At 39.8% G+C, this 25,369-nt stretch overlaps 2 protein-coding genes across 3 annotated transcripts in view; one reads left to right on the top strand and one right to left on the bottom strand.

The window, feature by feature from the left end:
• LOC131434869 (probable chitinase 10) overlaps nt 1–25,369 on the top strand; it is a 59,820-nt gene that overhangs the window by 23,859 nt on the left and 10,592 nt on the right. The gene's annotated exons all lie outside the window — the stretch shown is intronic.
• Nucleotides 855–4,096, bottom strand: LOC131434870 (uncharacterized). Its single transcript, XM_058602091.1, has 3 exons — nt 4,041–4,096; nt 3,412–3,968; nt 855–1,313 (listed from the first exon to the last, which is right to left on the bottom strand). Exons 1-3 carry the CDS (start codon nt 4,048–4,050, stop codon nt 1,068–1,070), a joined length of 813 nt encoding a protein of 270 aa, XP_058458074.1. The 5' UTR covers nt 4,051–4,096; the 3' UTR covers nt 855–1,067.

Below are 25,369 nucleotides of genomic sequence, written 5' to 3'. Positions count from 1 at the left end.
TGTGATTCGAAAAGCGAGGATCGACACGAGTGGCACGATCTTCCGAATGTCCGTACAACTTTTGGGCTTCGCTGACGATATTGATATTGTGTCACGTAACCTTAAGAAGATGACGGAAACCTACATCGGACTAAAAGCTGAAGCTAGGCGTATCGGACTGGCCATAAACGCGTCGAAAACAAAATACATGAGAGGAAGAGGCTCTAGAGAAGAAACACTACGCCTCCCACCACGAATATTGACAGACGGTGACGATATCGAGGTGATTGGCGAGTTTGTGTATTTGGGCTCACTGCTGACCGCCGACAATGACACCAGCAGAGAAATACAGAGACGTATTTTGGCAGGGAATCGTGCGTACTTTGGACTCAGAAAAACCCTTCGATCGAGAACAGTACGCCACCGCACGAAATTGACCATCTACAAAACGCTATGCTGCAACCTATCTTCTTTGCATCACAGGTAACAGATATCCAGACTCCTATTTGAACTGTGTGTAAAGTTTTAAATGAGCAGCTTGGCAAACACTTGCAGATGTCACCGCTGTCGTTACACTTTTGTGTACTGCAGTCCCAAAATTTTGCGCTTCCAGGAGTGAGGAATGGGAACAATCTGCGTTAAGTAAATCTCCAACAAGTTCTGAAACAACAGGTGTCCATATTAACTTATTTTTCAGTGCAAGTGCAATATCATTTGAACTGTCATAGAAGCTAAAGCTTCTATAGTAACCGATAAAACCATTGTATGGCAGGGATCAGGATCTTTTATGAAGGAATTTCTTTTGATAATTAGCAATCGATTTGCCTTTAGTTACAATTTAATGTTTGATTATTTGTGTTGAATCAAATTGCAAGGAATAATATATTTAGTGTCGTTTTAAATACAGTATAATGGTTAAAAAAAATTTCTTGTATTTTGTTTTCATTCAGAAAAGAAGATTTATAAAATACAGTTGACTTGTTGATTTAATACGACAATTACGTATAATACACTAAAAACCCGATGTCACTGAGTTCTCGTGTTTACACAATAAAGAACTGCGTGATTTTTACATTATACCGCACCAATTATTCTGATTTGAAAAAGTGTTTGAACATATTGCTCAATGAAGCTATTTCAGTAGTAGTTGAAGTTGTATCAGTTGAACTATCAGTTACGGTGCTTCCAGTAGCTGTACTTCCAGTAACTGTACTTCCTCCAGTAACTGTACTTTCAGTAACTGTACTTCCAGTAACTGTACTACCTGTAATTGTACTACTAGATGAAGTAGACGTTTGGGTCGCAGCAGTAGTTGTAGTAGTAGTAGAAGAAGCCTGCAATAGGAATGAGAAAATTAAAAATAATAGACATACTTTGGAACATCCTTAAATAATCCCAAGATGGGCTCGACACAGTTAATGAAACAGTCCATATTCAAAACAAGTATTTGTTTGCAGCTAGATGTGTCATGAAACTAAATTCAATATTCAGTAGCATAACCTCATGAATCTCTTATTACAAAATCGTTTGCAGAATGTACGAATATGTCAGCCGCCTTCCATAAAATCTACCAGTAATTTGTAAATGCCAAAATGCAAGGATGCGTCTAATTCGGGAATGTTCTGAAGTGATCTAAATAATGCCTGACCGGTCGCAAGATGTCTTACTTATTTGATACCTTCCAATCGTAAACGAAAAAACTACGTAAAAGATTTGATTTTTTGTTCTAAGGCATCAAATGCCGATGATTAGAAAACTACTGACCGCAATCAAGGATCGGTAATGAATTCTTCTAAATCTACTAGAAAGAGATACTGCAGTAAAACATCTAGAACTTTTTCTTCGAAGTTCATGTAGGTTTTCTATCATCCAAACAAATAAAAAGAACTTTAGATTACAGTTCAGAGTAATAAACATCAGGTTGCGAAAAAAGACATTCATAATTTTAATGTGAACTTTAATACTATTTTATTTCCATTGATTGGATTGTCTGATTTGTGTTGAGTATTCACCGTTTCGTTGTTAAATTTGTTGTCATTTTAAGTTTAGCTCATTATGTATTTCTGATAGAAGTCTTGGGGTCTACTGGTGAAAAATTCCAGTAATTGATTTTTTAAAGTCTTTTCTTGATGTCCGAGTCGGACTCCATACTTGATCAAAACATCTCAACCAATAAGTTTCTAATGTGTCTCTATATCAAAGAACAAGAAATTTGAGTGATTATTACGAACATCTAACCACTTAATAACTCAAAAAGCGCAGTTTTGACTAGCGACATATTGGAGATCTATTTGAAATAAGTTGTCGTTACGTTGCAGTGCCATGCAACTTATCTTTCCATGACATGAAAATAATATGGATTTCAAGTAATCTAATTAACTCTTAGTCACCAACACTATAATTGATTGAGTGATTCCTGGATGCTAATATAAAATATAAAAGCAGCATAGTATTTGAAATTACAAACATCATACGATTCACAAATCTCACAACGTTTTTCATACTGTCGAGCGTAATTCAATTTTAATTAGGAGATTTTTTATGTAGGTGTAATCAAATTCTTTTTATAAACATATGAAAAACAATCTATGAAATTACTCTACGTTTTAAAGGCTCAAAATTTATCCATGTGCACTAGATACTAGATTACTTATTTTTTTAAATTCAAACTGTTTCTTTTTGACGACTAATGGCGTTTTCGTTTTTAATTTGCACTACACCGGTGCAGTGCTACACTGAGGCATGAATAAACGAACAAAAATGACGAAAACATAAACAGTAACCATTGACTACAATACACGATTCCATTGCACAGAGCTACACCAAACTTTTGATGAGTGCTACACCAGTGGTATCGGTGCAGAAAAAGTGTAGCACTGGTGTAGTGCAATTGGTAAAAACGAACGGTTTCAGTGCAGCTTTCGCTACACCAGTGTAGTGCAATTTAAAAACGAAAACGACATAAGTCAATATTTCTTTTTTTTTATGCGATATTCACCTAACCATGGACCATTTTTGTAGAAACAGAAAATGAAAATTATAGAATAATAGTACTCAAGAGAGAGCAAGGATGTGAATATATAGAACGGAAAAGGAGAGACGTGACAGAGGGTCATTTGAGCAAGCAGAAATCTTTCAGTAACTTAACTTTTCTATTCTTAATTAACAAGCAAAACAATGTATTCTTCCGATCGGGAAATTAAGAATAGTTTACCGTTTATTCCAATAGTTCATATAATTGTGCTTACCGAAGCGTTTTTAAAAATTACCGTACCGAACGATCTTTTAATTCACTTGCCATACGCTGAACTGTTAAAAATTCGGTGAAAAAACGTATTCTGCGAAATTTTCTAAATTTGTAAGGTCATAAGCCCCTTTTTCGTTATTTCACTACCATACCACACACATTAGATAAATAACTACCATACTCACTTGACACTCTCCTTTCACGCAATCCAATATGCTCTGGTCGAATATTGTTCCCTTCGGGCAGTCAAATCGCACTGGCAGAAAATTTTCATCACAGATGTAGTACACCATGCAGTTGTGCGGATCTTCGAAGCCCTGCGGGTGACCCAATGTTTTATCGCATTGATTCGTAACACAGGTGGACTCAGTGGCATTGACGCACATTTCCAAGGTGGCATTGAACAACAATCCGTCACCACAATGCCTAAGGTAGGCTGTACCTCCTATACAGAGGACAAATTGTTCACAAACACCTTCTACTGGTAGTCGGGCGATTCCCGTTTGAGGACAATTATTCACCAGACACTCATATTTAGCATCACATAGTTTTTCCGTGGGGTTGAAATAGTATCCTGCTGGGCAGGAAAGCTCGTACGCATTTCCTTTATAGCAGCTGATGTACATTGAACAGTTTGTCGGATGAGGAAGAAATCCATCAGTGGTTACTAAACCTGCTTCCTCGCAAACATTGGCAGCGGAAGCACCACACAGGATGCAGCAAAAACCCAAAATAAGGATCTCTGCAAAATTTTCACAACGTAATAGATGTTAATGAGATTGAAATATAAAAATGAATCGTTTAAGAAACTCACTTTCAATCATTTGTGTTTTGTATTACGTGCACTAGAAATTTCCTACTAAACCAATTCGGAAAACGAAGTACTGCATTTTATACCATTCAATTAGTACCATATACTTGGGCAATCTAATCGAATTCGTGTTCAAAGGAGATTACCGCGTATGTTGCTTATGATACCGATACGAAATTCCTATCCCAATACAACTGATCGGGTAAAGATACAGAAACCTGGATTATTTGAGAACAAGCCAGAAAAAATTGTTTATTTTTGTAGAGAAAACTGACTTTTGACTATCACCATAAACGAAATCTGTGCTGAAAACGTGCTTAATTCACCTAGCAGTGAGATGATACCTTTTTTTATCAATCCGCATGTGTTTTTTGCATGAATATTTTTCGGTGTTTCAGTATTTATGACATTATTCTAATGTCCGTCGTTTTAAGTGGCAATTTGCATTGCCGTTTCAACCTTCCGAGCGAACGGACGTGATTTGGATTTACTGCGAAAGCATTGAAAACCAGTTGTGTGTGTGTGATAAAGTGGTCGGACGATCGAAACGATATTGTGTGATAGACAATAGTGCTTTTTCCTCTGAGAGGTTTTTTTCGCATTATATAATAGAACAGTACCTTATTGTGAGCGGTGGATCGAAACGGTACCGTTAGCCGGTTATTGTTTCGGCGATCAAGGCCAAGTGTGCGGATTATAAACAAGCGGCCATTGTGTGAGGATTATAAATAAGTGTGCTTTTTCCTCTCGGAGGTTTTTTGCACATCATCAAAGCGGCGATACGCCGACCGACGAAGACCAGCTTGGTGTCCCCAGTTGGATCTTAGTTAAGTACCGTTACTTCGATTATTCGTTTTTGACCATTATATTTCCCCCCGAATTACTTGTTTCTGCGCGGAAGTAGTTCCGCGACATGTCTAATTTAAGTCCTGGCCCCCCGCTCCCGATGTTCAAATGGAGACTTCCCTTGTCTGTAAAATGTCCCGCATAAAGAGCTATCCTGATGGGCTCGCACTACCGCCCGGGCCTTACGCGGTCTATTTCCGGACCAAATCAAGAGAAAAAAATTTAAATATTTTAAAAATATCGCGAGACCTGTTTTCGCGATATAATACTATAAAAAGTATTGATAGAATACGGCCAGACAAGCTCAGGGTCCTGTTTACCAGCTCTAAACAGGCTAATGAGCTTGTTCAAAAGGATCCCTTTACGCAGGAGTACCGCGTCTACGTGCCCGCTCGCGAAGTAGAAATCGACGGTGTGGTCACCGATGCGAGTTTGACTTGCGAGGATATTCTTAAGTACGGGGCGGGTTGTTTTAAAGACCCCTCACTTAAGAATGTCAAGATACTGGATTGCAAGCGATTGCATTCAGTATCGATCGCAGGGGATGGAACAAAGTCTTATCCCCAATCAGACTCTTATCGTGTGACCTTCGCCGGCACTGCTTTGCCCAACTACATCCTCTTGGACCGGGTTCGTTTGCCTGTTCGTTTATTTGTACCCCGGATAATGAATTGTACCAATTGCAAACAACTGGGGCATACAGCTACCCATTGCAGCAATAAGCCACGTTGTGCTAACTGTGGGGAAGCTCATGCGGACGGCTCTTGCGGTAAGGATGCTGAAAAGTGTCTCTACTGTAAGGAGGGTCCACATGACCTCTCTGATTGTCCCGCTTACAAACTGCGAGGTGATCGAATGAAGCGTTCCCTAAAGGAGCACTCCAAGCGTTCCTTCGCAGAGATGCTTAAAAGTGCCACCCCTCCTAAACAGACAACGAATCCATATGCCTGCTTGTCGACTGACGAGAGCGATTCTGACGACCCTTTGGAAGGCCCATCTTCAGCGGTCCCTCATAGCTGTAGGAAAAGAATGAATAAATCTTCTCATAAGCTACCTAGCAAGGGTTCGAAGGTGTCTTCCGAAGGGCTTCGAAAAGTTACAGCTAACGGGAATCGGGAAAAATCTCCGAAGCAAAAAGCTCCTGGTCTCGGAAAACTCAATTCCGAGATGGAATTCCCACCACTTCCAGGGACTACAAAATCCCCAAGCGTCCCTAAAAATCCACCAGAGAACCAACTAGGTGCTGGACTTATCAAGTTTTCTGATGTTGTGGACTGGATTTTTACAACTTTCAATATTTCAGACCCTCTTAGAAGCATTTTAATTGCTTTCATGCCTACAGTAAAAACATCTTTGAAGCAGTTGACTGCAAATTGGCCTCTTCTTTCAGCGATTGTATCTTTCGATGGCTAAATCATCCACCGAGGTCACGGATCTAATCACTGTTTTACAGTGGAATTGTAGAAGTATTATCCCAAAAATAGATTCATTTAAATTTCTAGTAAATAATCTGAAATGTGACGCATTTGCATTGGGCGAAACTTGGTTAACTTCTGAAATACCCTTAAACTCCCACGATTTTAACATTATTCGCCTGGATCGAGATGATCCCTACGGAGGAGTACTTTTAGGGATCAAAAAGTGCTATTCTTTTTATCGAATTAACCTCCCCTCGATACCAGGTATTGAAGTTGTCGCATGTCATGTTACAATCAAAGGTAAGGACCTTTGTATTGCTTCCATCTACATTCCCCCAAGAGCCTCGGTTGGGCATCGGCGACTCAGTGATATCATTGAGCTCCTTCCCGCACCGACGTTGGTTTTGGGAGACTTTAACTCACACGGTACGGGATGGGGCTGTCTTCACGATGATAACAGATCAGCTATGATCCATGATATCTGCGATAACTTCAATATGACAATATTGAATACGGGAGAAATGACACGGATTCCTGCACCACCAGCAAGACCAAGTGCGCTGGATTTATCCCTTTGCTCGACATCGCTACGGTTGGATTGCACGTGGGAGGTAATTCCTGATCCCCTTGGTAGCGATCACCTACCGATCGTAATATCAATCACCAGCGGCTCAAAACCATCGAAGACAATCAATGTTTCGTACGACCTCACACGAAATATTGATTGGAATAGCTATGCGACCTCGATATCTGAGAAACTTGAAAGAACTCAACAACTTCCTCCGGAGGAAGAGTACACGTTTTTGGCTGGCTTGATTCTCGACACCGCGACTCAAGCTCAGACGAAACGTGTACCCGGCGCGAAAACTAACATCCGTCCTCCCAACCCGTGGTGGGACAAAGAGTGCACAAATTTAAACGCGGAGAGAGCCTCCGCGTATAAAATATTCAGAAAAAATGGAACACCTGATAATTACCGGAATTACGCGGCGTTAGACGTTAAAACTAAGAACTTGATTAGAGCCAAGAAACGCGGTTACTGGCGTCGGTTTATAGACGGCTTAACGAAAGAAACATCTATGAGCACTCTTTGGAACACAGCCCGACGAATGCGCAATCATAACACCACGAATGAAAGCGAGGAATATTCCAACCGCTGGATATTCGATTTCGCTAAAAAAGTATGCCCAGACTCTGTACCGGAACAGAAGATCACCCGCGCCGCGACACCAAACACAAACGAAACACCGTTTTCGATGGTAGAGCTCTCACTTGCACTCTTGTCATGTAACAATAAAGCCCCGGGATTAGACAGAATAAAATTCAACTTGTTGAAAAATCTGCCTGACCCCGCCAAAAGGCGCTTGTTGAGTTTATTCAATAAGTTCCTTGAGGGCAACATTGTTCCACATGACTGGAGACAAGTGAAAGTGATCGCCATTCAAAAACCAGGAAAATCAGCCACCGATCACAATTCGTATCGGCCGATTGCTATGCTTTCCTGTATCCGGAAATTGTTCGAAAAAATGATTCTCTTCCGTCTAGACAATTGGGTCGAAACTAATGGCTTACTTTCAGATACACAATTTGGTTTCCGCAGAGGCAAAGGAACGAACGATTGTTTGGCGTTGCTCTCAACCGAAATTCAAATGGCATTTGCTCGTAAGGAACAAATGGCGTCAGTTTTCCTAGACATCAAGGGGGCTTTTGACTCAGTTTCCATAAACATCCTATCTGAGAAGCTGCATCAGCATGGTCTTTCGCCAGTTTTGAACAACTTTTTACATAATCTATTGTATGAGAAACATATGTATTTTGCGCATGGTGATTTGTCGACAATACGATTCAGTTACATGGGTCTTCCTCAGGGCTCATGCTTAAGCCCTCTTTTATACAATTTTTACGTAAACGACATCGATAAATGTATCAACACATCTTGCACGCTAAGACAACTTGCCGATGACAGCGTTGTGTCTATTATAGGACCCAAAGCTGGCGATCTGCAAGGGCCGTTACAAGATACTCTTGCCAACTTATCCACATGGGCTCTTCAAATGGGTATCGAGTTCTCTACGGAGAAAACTGAGCTGGTTATATTTTCAAGGAAGCGAGAACCAGCACAACTACAGCTTCAACTAGGGGGTGAAAACATAGCTCAGGTCTTCACATTTAAATATCTCGGGGTCTGGTTCGACTCCAAAGGCACATGGGGATGTCACATTAGGTATATGAAACGAAAATGCCAACAAAGAATCAACTTTCTTCGTACAATAACCGGATCGTGGTGGGGTGCCCATCCAGGAGATTTGATCAGGCTGTACCAAACAACGATATTGTCCGTGATGGAATACGGATGCTTTTGCTTCCGATGCGCGGCGAACACTCATTTCATCAAGCTGGAAAGAATTCAGTATCGTTGTTTGCGTATTGCCTTGGGTTGCATGCAATCGACTCATACGATGAGCCTCGAAGTGCTGGCGGGCGTTCTCCCATTGAAAAACCGGTTCTGGGATCTCTCATATCGTTTACTCATTCGATGCGACATTTTGAATCCTCTGGTGATTGAAAATTTCGAAAGGTTAGTTGAGCTCCATTCTCAAACCCGTTTTATGTCCTTGTATTTTGATTACATGGCTCAGAATATTAATCCTTCTTCGTTTGTTTCCAACCGTGCTCATTTCTTGGATACTTCTGATTCTACTGGGTTTTTCGATACTTCCATGAGAGAAGAGATTCGTGGAATTCCGGATCACGTGCGCCCTCAAGTGGCCCCAAATATTTTTTATAATAAATTTAGAACAGTCAACTGTGAAAAGGTGTTTTACACTGACGGATCAAACATCAACGAGTCCACAGGCTTCGGTATTGTCAATCAAAACATCACCGCTTCGTACAAACTCAGTGATCCGGCTTCAGTTTACGTCGCAGAATTAGCTGCTATTCAGTACACCCTCGAGATCATTGAAACCTCGCCCAAAGACCATTACTTCATTGTCACGGACAGTCTAAGCTCAATAGAAGCTCTCCGGGCAATGAAGCCAGGAAAGTAGCCCCCTTATTTTCTGGGGAAAATACGGGAACACTTGAGAACTTTATCTGAACGGTCTTATTCAATATCGTTAGTCTGGGTCCCTTCGCATTGTTCCATTCCGGGAAATGAAAAGGTAGACTCATTGGCTAAGGTGGGCGCATTAGAAGGTGATATTTATGAAAGACCAATCTGCTTCAATGAATTTTTCAGTATTTCTCGTCAGAAAACTCTCGAAAGTTGGCAAACTTCATGGACGAATGACGAACTGGGACGATGGCTACACTCCATTATTCCTAAGGTATCAACGAAACCGTGGTTCAAGGGGATGAACGTAAGTCGTGATTTCATTCGCGTTATGTCACGGCTCATGTCAAATCACTATACATTCAACGCACATCTCCGGCGTATCGGGATCGTGGAGAACGGGCTCTGCACCTGTGGCGACGGTTATCAGGACATCGAGCATGTCGTGTGGTCGTGCGTAGAGTATCGCGACGCCAGGTCGAAGCTACTGGAATCCCTCAGGGCCCGAGGTAGACCGCCTGAAGTTCCGGTTCGGGATGTGTTGGCGAGTCGGGATAGCTCATATATGCTTCTGATATACGAGTTTCTCAAACACATTAATATACAAGTGTAATCTGTTACATCTGGCTTAGAAAGTTCCTCCTATTTATCGACGTTGTTTCAACTGTGGCTAAGAATAATCTTCACCTGCAGGTTCGACACTAACTTCCGCCGATTATCCCGATTCCTCATCTGTCCACCATCTTCATCGGAACTAACAAGATCTTTGTGCTGTCACTAACCTTTTCGCTTCCCCCCTCCCCGTCTCTTCACCATCTCGATGTCAACTAATTAGATCTCTGTCGTTTTAGTCAATTCATTCCCATATCCCCTTTTTACTCCGTTTTCCGCATTATTTACTTCGCTATTTTTTTTTCTCATTTTCTTCTGTAACAACACCATCATCGCCCACGGAAACTTACCAACAGCATGCGGGCCACCCGCCGGGTATTCGTAACCTGGGGGTGTTTCCCGCGGACCCACACGGACCGAAGAATGCGGCCAACATGAACATTCACCAACGCCATATGGAAGACTCTCATGAAATATTCAATTCACCGGCCACTGCCGATCACCAGCTGAAGGCTGGATCTGCCAAAGTCAACCATTGCGACCCAAATATGACATTACTAAATGATACAACCCTAGTTTTAAGTTAGTCGTAAATTAAAATTAGTAAAAGCCCTTGGCATCTTAGAGCTTAAGCAGTGTGCCTTAAACATTATATTCTTGAATAAAAAAAATGTGGCAATTTGCGATTTTAATCACTCATCAATGTAGTAATCTCTGTAATGTCGAATCTACAAATCGGATCGAATTTGAATCTAAAAGTGTAACAATCGATTAATCATTCCATGATATGTCGAAGTAATTTCCACTTTAGAGTTTACGGTAATTCAAGGTACTTCCAGAGCCGGTATTCAGGAACCAGCATAATCCAAGCCGATTCGTATGGCCATATGATGAATAAATTGCAATATTTTTGAGTCCAACTTCAAAGCTTTTCGGGATTGTCATCTCCTATATCGCTTAGAATTTTAAAAATTCATCCTCCTACAATTCCAGAATCGGAAGTCAGAATTGGATAAAATTGGATTGATTTTAATTTAAATTTTTGTTTTTGAAATTCGATTTGGCTTTTTTTGAGAAAACGATTGAGCTTTGAGAAACGATTCGATACTGGAACCGGAATTCGAAATTCGGTGTATCCGAAGTCAGACAAATTCACCTGAGTAACTGTATAGTTTACATTTGTTTCAAAACGTTTGAAAATCAATGTAGACATTTTTGAGGAATCATAGTGCGAATTAAATGTTTGGGTGCCTTCCGAAACGAAAACTGAATACAACCAAAAATGAAAATCGACTATTCAAATCTGCAAACCCGATAAACCTGATTAATTTATGTGAAATAGACATTTTTATACCAATCACCCTGTATCCCCGAAACCGGAAGTTGGATCTGACTGAAAAGCAAGATGTCTTATAGAATCTAAAGACTTTTCATTTGAATCTTAGATAATTCTTAGACTTCATTTGAATCTTAAAACGGTTCAGCCATTTACGAGAAAAATGAGATACACAATTTTAATTTCGTTTCACATGTCCTCCTGTAGCTCCGAAACCAGAGGTCGGAACCAAACGTAATTCAGGAACCTTGTTTGGGAGCATACGACTTTTTTTTTTATATTTTGATTATAGAGGTTTCAACCTTAAGGTCATTCGCCTCTTCGGGCCAGAAAAATTTTCTGACCCTATGTGCGGGGTTGGGAATCGAACCCAGGTGGGCTGCGTGAAAGGCATCGACTTACCCATCACGCTATACCCGTCCCCCGACTTTTCATATAAATCTGAATTTGTAGCAAACGGTTGAGTCATCTGCTAGAAAATTGAGTGAAATTATTTGTCACACACGCATTTGCTGATCTCGACGAACTGAATGGTGTTATGTTCTTCCATCATTTATTGCTGTAAGTATTTAAAATCAATATAATTATGGAATTGTTATCAACTCGAAAATGCTGCCATCATCTAGTTTATTTATGTCATATTCGAACAATTATGTTGCCTAAAACGAACCGTGCTGAAATCGGTCTGTGCAAAATATCATGCTGTACACAGTCTTTTGCGTACTTAGAAACAAATGTTTGTGACAGTATACAAAATCGTGTTTTATGTTGCTCCCAAGCATTTCTTTGCCAGACAGCGCTCAAAACTTCTACTGCTGGAATAGGGGAAAAAAACGCTTACACAAAAATTTCGATATCTCTGTTAAAAACGGACGGATTTTAACAATCTATGGCTTCTTGGATAGCTATTACCGTGCGGAATCTAAGTCTGAAAATAATTGTGACAGATACTTGAGCTTGAGCTTGAGCGACCACCCCTGGTTGCTACTCCGTTACTGATCGGAATTAGCTGAAATTGTACAGGGAGTTTTTAGATGATCCGACCGGTGACTGGTAAATCATCCTTCAATGTACATCTTCTGATAATCCCAGAAATCATTGATCAGTACCGGCGCCGGCCAGGCCCGAACGTAGATCGTCTAAGGAATGGGAAGGGATGTTAGTCCAACACTTGTTGTTATTAGAGGCCGTATATACTACTGCGCACTCCACAAGTGTCACGGGAGAAGGAATTTTGTTAGTATAAATTTCAGTAATGGTAGTATTCGTGCGCGACTCAGTATGTTCCGGTTTCAAGATGCTCGGATGCAACTCACTGACTTCCCGAGTGAACATTTCAACAAAATCGTAAATTGAAGTTCCAGGAAGTCTTGATTCACAGCTCTTATTCGAGGAAACTGAAGAAAAATTTGCAATATTATCGCGTAAAGAATATAAACTTCCCTATTTTTTATAAATGAAACTACGTGATACAAAATAAACGAGCGAATAGGATTTAGACAAAAAAGTTGATTCATTGCATTGAAATATTCTAAACAGTTATTATAAAATCATTTTAAATCACCAAATAAAGGTCAACAGATTTCACACGCGTCTTGATTCTTTATTATTTCCGCTTTATTATTTTAATTATTTATTAAAATTATTAATTGCTTATATTGGTTGATCTGGGCAGCCGGCTACCGAGAAAAATATTAATTTATTGTTTGAAATATTAATATCAAGTGTTTTCTACTATGTATTCAATATATCGATATATGTTATCTCTGTTATTAACTTTGTAATATAAACGGATTTGCGCAATGGTTGATTTTTATCATTCATTTTATAAACCTGAAAGACAATCAATCACGTGGAAGAAGAAAGCATTCCAAATAAAACTTTTCTTCGAAGCTAGACGGAAATTGATAGGTTGAATGAAGAGATAATTCAGTAAAATAGAGTAAGCAGAAGTGAAACATTGAAAATATCTGATAACTGAAAGGAAAAAGAAACTCCTGCAAGTGTCGCCTTTTACGACATGGAAGCAGGAGCCCAGTGGATCTATTCTTGGTTCATTTTTTTCCGCCGGATTCCACACGGCATCTAGGCTGGTACAATCCGGAGAGAGCTATACTATCAATCTCCTAGTGGACCCCAACCCTACAAGGTCAAGTGTGACAGATACTGTAAAAAAACTGACATAAAACTTCGTATAACTCAAAAAGTAAACATCTGATCGCAAAACCATTCAAAAGCGTTCAAGGTGACGGGGAGACCTTTCATTTGCGCCTAGTTTGATCAAAATCGGTCCAGCCATCTCTGAGATCTCGACCTCTTAGATGACAAAACACATACAGACACACACACGGACATTTGCTCAGTTCGTCGAGCTGAATCGATTGATATATAGCATTCGGCCCTCCGGGCCTCGGAAAATTTTTCTAAAGTTTAAGCGAATTCTACACGGAACGACCGAAATTAGCTCTGCGCCTAATTCGTATTACTGTTTTTGAATTAGTTTATTTTAACAACAAAATTTCCAAAATAACTATAAAATTAGTTAAAATTGAGAATTTACTTTGCTGAAAAAAACTCTTATTTTTAGAGAATGTGTTTAGTTGGCGAATATTCTGGACACAAACCAGCAATATTTCAATCCTGTACGAAATTCACATTGACAACAAATTTCGTTATTAAAATCAGAAAATTTGTTTCTATTTATCTATCACTGTCATTACTGAAGGACAGTGCAAAGAAAACAAAAATGAAATTGGTTTTATCAACAAGTTTATTAGCCAAAAACTCAAGAGAAGTGTCAAAACAAAACAGTCCATTTAAAAGCTAAAAGGGACAGTCTTGTTGAAACTGCTTGCAAATTGTTTAGATGTTTTTCGCATGTGTTACGATATAGCCATAAATGAATTTCTAAACCGATATGTGAAGATGACGTAAACTGTTAGTGGAAAGTGTATTTATTCAGAATTTGTGCGCATTTGAAGCGATTGTGGGTAATAATGTTTTCACGCAGAACATTTAAGTGAGTTTCGAATGTTGCACTCTAATTGTACACGTCAAATGATGTTTTTTGTATCTTCTAATATTCCGGGCTACGCCGTCCGGTGTACTACTTGAATTCGGTATTTGTTTTTCGAGTGCTCAAAGGTTTCATTGAGAGAATCGATTTCGCGAAGTCGAATGAAGAAAACAGCGATTTAGAAGTAAAATTTTCAAAAAGAAGTTTATGTTTCGCTTATGTCTTTTTCTCCAATACAACATCGTATTTATACCTGCCAATATAGAAAAGATAACCGCGACTGAAATTGTTTTCGGTAGTAGTGTGCCATCTAGTGGCTAGTAGTAATTACGGTGTTAACGTTTTTTCGGTCACAGAGCGCCATATAGCTGCAAATTGCAGAAACCAATTCAACCATTTATGTTGGTTGAAAACAACGTTTTATTTCTCTAATTCAACTAAAAAATTAGTTGAATGGATATGAAGTGTGCCTTAGCTAAGAAATGACAGCACGTTTAATTGGTGAATTCAACTAAAAAAATAGCCATTTCAACAAATATTTTATTATTGTTAAGGGAACTAGAATTAGGAAATCTAAATTAGCAAAATCAAGATTTTTTTAGTTGTCTCAAAAAATAACTAACTAAAATCAGAAAATCAACTAATTTTTTCGCCAAAATGTTGATTTCGGTCTTAGATGTTGATTTCGGTCAATGAGAATTTCGTGTTGGATTGAAATATTGCTGGTTTGTGTCCAGAATATTCGCCTACTAAACACATTCTCTAAAAATAAGAGTTTTTTTTAGCAAAGTAAATTCTCAATTTTAACTAATTTTATAGTTATTTTGGAAATTTTGTTGTTAAAATCAACTAATTCAAAAACAGTAATACGAATTAAGCGCAGAGCTAATTTCGGTCGTTCCGTGTACCGCTGAACTGTCAAGGATGAATTCTTGTTCATTTGTGACGTCACGATAAAAAATCTAATGTGCTTTGTTTTGTTGTTTGATGTTTTCGCGAAAGCTACACAGCGTAGTAGAAGATTCCTTTTAAGTGATAGACCATGTATGGTTTCACCGATGCAGGTAACATTCTGCATAATTCATATGGGCCCCAAAAGCAACACGAAAAGTTTGGTGGAGCTAAAATATAAACTTTGTCCCACCCTAGTGAGCATATACAAATTGCAAAATATGATGATGATGATCTCAAATTGTCCTTGTCCTTTATCCGTAAATAACAATTATTGTTGCGGCAGCTTATTTGTGACTAGTTTTCAACAGAAAATTTGGGTTATTGTTACAAACATCTATCCATAAAAAGCGCGTTTGATGCGCGTTAAATAAAAATCTGCTTAGAAGGATATGAGAAGATAATCCATGTACACTAAACCCTATTAGTTATGGATGTTCAATCCAGAAACTGTTTCCTTCGTGTGTGCATAGAAAAAAATGACTATTCAGTTACTTATTATTTTTTGTCAAAAAGGAGTTCATGATTCATCCAACATTTCGCGACTCCAAAATTTGTTCGCAGAATTCAAACCAACAATAATATTTCAACGATGAATTTTTGTTATCATTACGTTGCGAAAACCAGCCAACATTGAATCAGTGCAAAAATGGAATGTTATAATCTTATAATATCAATATTACTGCTATATCAATTAACAGTAACGAATTGCACATACGCTTAAGTTTACATAATGGTTTCGCAATGTCAATTAAATTTATTTTTACCTGCTAGCTAAGAGTTGCAATTGAATATATCGACGTCAACATTTTAAAAGGGCCTAGTCAACTATTTCTGCGTTATTATACGAGCGTTCACTACATATTTGGTACTGTAAGAAACATGGAAATATTGTCTTTCATTCTACATGAATGTTTTGTAAGTACACGTGAAAATTTCGGAGATATTAAGAAAAGAGAAAGTAAACAAAGAGAAACTCTCATAGGTTTATGTGACCTTATAAAATGTTGACGTCGATATGTTTGAAATAAGTAGCGATCATTAGTTCAATATGAGGAAAAGATGCTGTGGTTGGAAACCTGAATAGCTACATATTTGGTAGCTAATTTTCATGAAAAAACATTGCTATCACTTTGTTCTAAGCAGTGAGCATACAAAACATATTCGTGCTAGTGATGCAACCTAGTTTGGACTTAGCAGTTGCGGTTCGCTACACCCAAACACCACGTAATAATCGGAACTTCGTAAATAGAATTATGACGTAAAAAAGTTTAGGTTATTTGGAATTTTCAACTTAAAAAAAGTTTTCCCTATGTATGTATATTATGGGATATGTATAAATATAATGAATAACTATGGAACAAAAATTATTAGTATTTTCAGGAAAAGGATGTTCTAAGTCGCATCAATTTCCAAGATGGCGACTTCCGGTTTATTGATATTCCTTGAAAACCTTTACAATACGGATAATTTCGGAACGGGTTTGATGAGCACATGTTGGAAAACGATGTTTGAGGTGGTTCTGAATTCCAAGATGGTTTATTGATATTTCTTGAAAACCCTTACAATATGTGTCGATACCACTCGAACTGCTCGAATATGCATATTTTCGGAACGGTTCTCATGAGTAGGCATTTTCCTTTTGGAAGCAGTAGTATAATGTCTGCGAAGATCCGAATTATAGCCGGATTTAGTAAAAAAATACTAAAATACCAGTCAAATCAGATTATCAAGACTGTTGAAACTGCTGAACAAGTGCCCTAAATAAAGCGAAATTCTTCATATAAGGAACTAAAGCAGAATTCAGAACCACCTCAAACATAGTTTCCGACATCTACTCATCAAACCCGTTATTGTAGGGGTTTTGAGGAATATTGTAAGGAGTTTTGAGGAAAGCCAATATACCGGAAGTCGCCATCTTGGAATTCAGAATCATTTCAAACATCGTTTTGCGACATTTACTCATGAAATTCGTTACGAAAATATAAATATTGTAAGGGGTTTTCAAGGAATACCAATAAACCAGAAGTCGCCATCTTGGAATTCAGAACCACCTCAATCATCGTTTTCCAACATGTACTCATCAAACCCGTTCCGAAAATACCCATATTGTAGTAATTTCCTTGGAATGTAAATGAGCCGGAAATGATTTCCCTTATATGCAAAAACCTCTTTTTACGAAGTAGTTTCGAAAAAAAGTTTACGTTATTTGGGATTTGGTTCGTAAAAAAAGATTGCGTTATTTGGGATTTTGTTCGCAAAAAATGAGTTACGTAAAAAAAGTTTACATAAACGTTTGCATAAACATAAATGTTTTTAGTTACTAATCGTATCTAAACTAATTTAGACTTTTAATGTCACGATAGATTTATGATATAAGCCTAAAAAATCGAGATATTGGATGAACAAGTAGAGGTATGCCAGTCCAAGCGTTGCAGTTTTCAGTAGTTTTCCAATAAAAAACCCTTTTTTAATCCACCTAGTGGTGTAATAGTGCCTTTCTCATATTACTTATATTTTAAAAAATATGACCAGAAGATTTTGCGAAGAAATTTTTTATCAATATTGAATAAAATTAGAAATTTTCTCTCGATCCCCGTCCCTGTCCACCATCTTCATTGGAACTTTTTTTTGTCACTAACTTTTTCGTTTCCCCTTTCCCCGTCTCTTCACCATCTCGATGGTAACTAATTGAATCTCTGTCGTTTTCAGACATTTTGCTCCCACATCCCCTTTTTACCACGTTTTCCTCAATATTTACTTCTCTTTCATTCTCTTCGGCAATATCATCATCACCGCCAACGGAAGACCGCTCCAGTCGATGACCACCAAGCGGGCCACCCGCCGGGCCGCCATAGCCTGGGGGTGTTTCCCGCTGACCACACGGACCGAAGAATGCGGCCAACATGGATATTCACCAACGCCATATGGAAGACCCTCATGCAATATTCAATTCACCGGCCACTGCCGATCGTCAGCTGAAAGCTGAATTCTCGAGAATCCGCTACCCCGATACTACATTACATAATGATAATGTTCTAGTGTCAAGTTAGTCATAAATAAAATTAAAAAATACCCCTGGCATCTTAGAGCTTAAGCAGTGTGCCTTAAAATCATATTATAACATTGAATAAAAAAAATAAGAAGCTTTCTTTGGGTATGAACTAACATAACCTTTTCAAATTGTAAATAGTTATGCGAAGTTAATAAAAATTGTTCTTTATTTTGCATCGTCACACTAAATGATTAAACACTCTTTACCCTATAGTTCTGGAACCGGAAATCGGACCTGGATAAAACTGAACAGCAACATATGAGACTATAGGAACTTCTATTTGAGCCTGTTTGTGGGAATCGATCAAATCATCTCTGAAAAAATTTAGTGAGTCTCGTTTTAAACTTTTTGACCACTATTTCCGGTACTTCTGGAACCGGGAACTTGGAACCAGTATTGCGGAAGTCGGTTCGTTTAGTAAGTAACTAACTGGCTGTCGTCCGACATCTTTATGACATGCCCAGCCCATCGTAGACGTCCGATTTAAGCTGTCCGTACGATGGGTGGTTCTCCTAGCAGCTGTTGCAATTCGTGATTCATACGCCGTCTCCACGTTCCGTCTTCCATCTGCACTCCGCCATAGATGGTCCTCAGTACCTTTCTTTTGAAAACACTGAGGGCGCGTTGGTCCTCTGCCAGCATAGTCCAGGTCTCGTGGCCATAGAGAACAACCGGTCTAATGAGCGTTTTGTAGATGGTCAATTTCGTGCGGTTGCGTACTTTTCTCGATCGGAGGGTTTTTCTGAGTCCAAAGTACGCACGATTCCCTGCCAAAATACGTCTATGTATTTCTCTGCTGGTGTCATTATCGACGGTCACCAGTGAGCCCAAATACACGAACTCGTCAACCACCTCGATATCGTCACCGTCTATCAATATTCGTGTGGGAGGCGTAGTGTTTCTTCTCTAGAGCCTCTTCCTCTCATGTATTTTGTTTTCGACGCATTTCTAGCCAGTCCGATACGCCTAGCTTCAGCTTTCAGTCCGATGTAGGTTTCCATCATCTTCTCAAGGTTACGTGTCACAATATCAATACCGTCAGCGAAGCCAAAAAGTTGTACGGACTTTCGGAAGATCGTGCCACTCGTGTTGATCCTCGCTCTTCGAATCACACCTTCCAGGGCAATATTGAACAAGATACAAGAAAGTCCATCACCTTGACGTAGCCCTTTCCGAGATTCGAAGGGACTCGAGAGCGTCCCAGATACTCGGACGTAGCACATCACTCTATTCATCGTTGCTTTGACCAATCGCGTCAGTTTATCCGGGAAACCGTATTCGTGCATTATCTGCCATATCTGTTCTCGATCGATTGTGTTGTATGCCGCTTTGAAGTCAATGAATAGGTGATGCGTGGGTACGTTGTATTCACGACACTTCTAGAGTACTTGTCTTATCACGAATATGTGATCCGTAGTGGCGCGGGCTCCAGTAAATCCCGCTTGGTACGGCCCTACGAATTCCTTAGCTATTGGTGATAGACGATGGCAAAGGATTTGGGAGAGTACCTTGTAGGCGGCGTTCCATTCCTGCGGTAGAATTTGCTCCTCCCAAATCCGAGAAATCTCAGCGCTCTAGCCAGTGCTTCTCCTCCATGTTTGAGCAGCTCGCCTGGGTCATTGCCCGCGACTTTGTTGTTCCTCAGCCGATCTCCTCACTTATCTCCGACAGATCAGGGGCTGGGAATCTGTCGTCGGCTGAGCGTGCACCCAGATTGATTCCTGTACCGTTCTCTGTATCTTGTGCTTCGCCATTCAGATGCTCGTCATAGTACTGCTTCCACCTGTCGATCACCTCACGTTCGTTCGTGAGAAGGTTACCATTGGTATCTCTGCACATTTCGGCCTGTGGCGTGTAGCCTCTACGTGAGCGGTTCACCTTCTCATAGAACTTCCGTGTGTCATTTGCGTCGTACAGCTGTTCCATCGCTTCGCGATCTTGGTCTTCCTGGTGACGCTTTTTGCTCCGGAAAACCGTGTTTTGTCTATTCCGCGCCTGTCTGTATCGTTCCTCGTGCGGTGTTGCAGCATCCTCGCCTTTGCTGCATTCTTCTCTTCGACCAACTGCTGACATTCGCCGTCAAACCAGTCATTTCCTCGATTCGATAACCTCGTACCTAAAACGGTTGCAGCAGTGCTACTCACGGCGGACCTTATGTTCCTCCAGCCGTCTTCAAGAGTCGCCGCGCCAAGCTGCTCTTCCGTTGGTAGCACTAGCTCCAGTTGTTGCGCGTATTCCTCTGCAGTACGAATGCTACGTAGCTGCTCGAGGTTGAGTCTCGGCGTTCCTGTGCGACGAATATTGTGCACCGTCGATAGTTTTGAGCGTATACAAACCGCGACAAGGTAGTGGTCAGAATCAATATTGGCACTGCGGTAAGTGCGGACATTGATGACGTCCGAAGAGAATCGCCCGTCCGACTGCTTCCTTCTCGTTATCTGGTCTCGTCTCATGTGGGTAGTGCACGTTGATGATGTTGTAATTGAAGAAACGATTGATCTTCAATACGCACATTCTATCACTGATTGGCTGCCACCCAATAACGCGCTGGCGCATCTTGTCCAACACTACAAATCCTGTTCCTAGAACTTTGGTTGTGCCGCAGCTCTGGTAGAAGGTAGCCGCTCGATGCTCACTTTTCCACACCTTCTGTCCCGTACAACAAAGTTCTTGCATTGCTACGACATCGAAGTCGCGGATTTGAAGCTCATCATGCAGCATTCGGTCGTATCCTGGGAAGCCAAGCGATTTGCAGTTCCATGTGCTAAGCTTCCAATCGTAGTCCTTATTTCGTCGCGTAGGTCTTTGCCGATTATTCCGAGTCGTATTTATATCCTTATTATTCGTAACAAGTGTTTTCCGGGCGGCTTGTTAGGCCTGCACCAACCTCCTGTCTCGCCGGAGGGCCATCGTATCAGCATTGTTTAGAGTCCCACACTGACACAAGTAATCAGCCGCTCCTAACGTGGAGAACAGACGCTGTTTCGAGCCGCCCCAACATGGGGAACAAACGCTCGGGTAGGCTCGCTCTCTGTAAAGAGAAGGCAAGCTCCCCCTTCCCTGTCAGCATACGACCAAGGTCCCACCGGGGTTGGTTACCCGATCTTTCCTACGGTTGCTCGTACCCCAGCCGGCACCGCGGGAAGGATAGGAGTTAAGTTATTAACTATGTTTGAGGTGATTCGGAAATCTAAGATGGCGACTTCCGGTTTGTCGATTTCCTAAAAAAACTTTACAATGTGGGTATTTTCGGAACGGGATTGATGAGTAGATGACGGAAAACGATGTTTGAAGTGGCGTCTTCCGGTCTGACGATATTCCTTAAAAACCTTTACAATGTATATATTTTCGGACCGGAATTGATGAGTAGATGACGGAAAACGATGTTTGAAGTGATTCGGAAATCCAAAATGGCATCTTCCGGTTTTTTTATATTGCTTAAAAACATTTACAATATGGGTATTTTCGTGACGGGTTTGATGAGTATATACCGGGAAATTATGTTTGAAAGCGCTTCAAAAATCAAAATGGTGAGTTCAGTTGTATCGGTATTCTTTGACGATCATTACGATATGATTATATATCGTTTAAAAAACAGTTATGCTTCTGACAAAAGTGTTTCTGACAAAGGTGTTTCCTGCCATCATTATTGTTTGAATATTAAACTATATTTTCAAAATGATCATAACGAGTAGATGTCTGAACAGCTGTAATAATTTTATATTGTTATAGTTATTGTTATATTGTATGCTTTCAATATTTTATTGAACAACTCGAAGTCTCAATCTAACATTTGAAAGCAACCACAAACATTAAAATTTGGTTTCAAATCGATGACCGTGTTCTCCATTTTTTTTAATTTTCAGTGTTACACTTATAATTTCAGTTGTTTTAGTGTACGTGATAAAGTCGAAAAATGTACTGTTACTCTCATCACGACACATTCGTTTTTATTTAAACTTGTCAAAGTTTCATGTCAACTGGCCCGTCGGAATATGATTAAACATTTTGTAAGCCATTGAGAAAAAGAGATATTTATTTATTTTATTTATTTTTTGTACCAACAGATTACATTTATCCAAATGATACATATTGCACGTTATCGTAAACTAATCTATCATGCTATCTTCTGTAAATATCTATAATTTAACCCTCAATTCATAGAGGAAAGCTGGCTGGCGAAAAATCTTGAAAATAAGTTTTTTAAAGTGCTGCGGGACAAATGAAAGTCGAATACATTTGAACAAACGTTGAATGATCGACACATACTAGCAAATGGTTCATTAAATCCATAGTTTGTTCTAGCACGAGCGATTCTGAAGAAAGAGTTTAACCGCAAGTTACGACGATGGATATTGAAGCTTAGCTGTGGAAGAAGATCCACGCAATCAATTCGGGATTGGATCAAATCCGCAATAAAAATGGCTTTGGAAGTATCCCGACGAACTGATAACAAATTAAGGTTGATGAGTCTACAACGATTTTCGTAACTTGGAAGGTTGGCTGCATCTCTCCATGGCAGACGACGCAAAGCAAAACGGACGAATTTCCGCTGAACAGCTTCTATTCGCAGCTTATCGGTTTGATAATATGGTGCCCAAACAACGACAGCGTACTCAAGGGTAGAGCGGACTAAAGCGCAATAAAGTGTTTTCAGGCAATATACGTTGTTGAAGTTTTTTGAAATGCGGAACATAAGTCCTAGCATCTTAGAAACTTTAGATATAGTATACTCAATATGATCTTTGAAATTGAGCTTAGAATCTAATAACACTCCTAAATCCTTAATTGATGAAACTCGTTCCAAGACCACTGTCGAAATAGAGTAGTCATACGTGATCGTGTTTCGTTTGCGAGAGAATGCGATGAAGGAACATTTTGAGGCGTTTAGTACCTGTTAACATTGCACCAGTTATAGAATACATCTAACTGAGTTTGTAAGAAAGCGGGATCTACAGAATCCTTGATGAGATGGAACAATTTGAAATCATCGGCAAATGATAGCTTCATGCATTCCAGCGAAAAATTCAAGTCGTTGAGGTATAACAAGAATATGAACGGTCCCAGATGGCTTCCTTGTGGAACTCCGGAGCTCGCAATGAATGGTGAAGTGACGTTGTCTCCTATTTTCACAGTCATATTTCGACCTGTCAAATATGATTCAAGCCATTTGAGGAAGCAACCGCAGAACCCAAGCCTTTCGAGTTTGGCAACTGCAATCTGGTGATTAATTTTGTCGAAAGCAGCCGAGAAATCAGTGTAAATGGCATCGACTTGATGATGCGCTTGCATAAATCGAATTATGTATGATGTGTACGACACTAGATTCGTGGACGTAGACCGTTTAGGCATGAAACCATGTTGTGTATCAGATATATAGCTGGAGCAGTGATGAAAGATGAAGTTCAGTATTATTATTTCAAATAGTTTCGATACAGCACATAGGGCAGCAATTCCTCGATAATTTGAAATAATAGTTTTGTCACCTTTCTTATATACAGGAAAAATGTAAGAGTTCTTCCATGAAGCAGGAAAAAATCCGCGTTTAAGAGAGAGATTGAACATTAGAGTCAATGGCATCAGAAGACTTCTTGAACATTTCTTCAGAACGAAAGACGGTATACCATCAGGTCCAGCGTTAGTAGATGGTTTAAGTTTAAGACAAGCGTTTTCGACGATGTCTGTCGTAATTGTAGGATGAGACACAATCGTAGAACGGCGCGGAACATTGTTGGCTGCTATGTGGATTTGTTGATTCGTCATAGTTTCAGCGGAGAAAACACTGCTCAAATGTTTGGAAAATAAGTGACAAATATCGACGGGGGTTGATGCTTCATGTTCCCCAAAGGACATGTAAGTTGATTCAGATATCTCATTGAAAGTTGGCGGTGAGGAATTCTCAATAGATATTAGAAGAGGCGGATGATGACGACAGATTTTACGAGTGGTGCAGGTGCCGCATCTACAAAGCAGGAACGCGAAAGCTCTTGGCTGACGAAGCAAAGATCCAGAAGGCGATTGTTGCTGTTGTAATGCTCGTTTAATTGAACTAGTCCAGCAATATTATAGTCATCCAGTAGCCTATGGCAGAATGTATTGTTTAAGCTGTCGGCGCTTGGAAACAAATCATTAAAAGAAGAGCGAATACATTTCACGCCGCGTAATTTGAAGTCACCTAGTATCATTATTCTATCGTTCAGTTCCATTTGATTCGTAATAACGGAGAGAGAACTCAAATGTTGCTCAACTAATCCCAAATCGTTGGTGCGATTAGGCGGTATATAAATAACGCAGATAAAAAGTGTATAATCCTTGAGCGAGAGAGCAATCCATAGTTGTTCAACATTGACACAGTTTTGAACGGGAATCAGACGTGAATGAAATTTAGAGCGACAAGCTATCAGTACCCCGCCGCCCATTGTTTTATAACTATTCTGTTCATTGCGATCTTGTCTGTAAACCAAGTGATCTTTACCAAAAATTTGTTTCGATAAGGTGTTAAAATTCAGCCAGGTTTCGATAAATACGTATATATCATAGGTACTATCAGCGCAAGCGAGATGATATTGTTCGAGACAGCTATTTATTCCACCTATATTCTGGTAATAAATATCTAAACAAGAGTCTGATTTTGTTCCTTTAGAAGCGGTAACGGTTGTACAGGGGAGCGAGGGTAGGGACGACGATTCAGTTGAGACATTATTCGTAATGATCGAGGCGATTGAACTTGAGCGTTGTCGGAAGTCTGTTGTAGTCGTGGTAAAAGTTGAGACGGGTTCGGCCTGCGTTTGGTAGCTTGCTCTAAAAAAGGAGCAATAGTCACACCGGATGGCCAGAAATCTGATGAAGTGATTAAGTTTTCAAGATCGTTAGGAACGCTCAGGTTAAACGATATAAATGTTAGTGGCCTATCGTTGATTCGACGTACGAGTTTAGAGCAGTAAATTAAACTACTATCACACCTAATCCTGGCTTGTACAAAATTTACGATGTTTAGCACCGTTTCACTAGGCAAGAATCTAGTTATATAATACCATTTTCTG

The sequence above is a fragment of the Malaya genurostris genome, chromosome 3 (genome assembly GCF_030247185.1).
Source record: "Malaya genurostris strain Urasoe2022 chromosome 3, Malgen_1.1, whole genome shotgun sequence".
Classification (NCBI taxonomy): domain Eukaryota; kingdom Metazoa; phylum Arthropoda; class Insecta; order Diptera; family Culicidae; genus Malaya; species Malaya genurostris.
Note: the sequence above shows the minus strand (reverse complement) of the source record. Positions and strands in the feature narration are given on the sequence as shown.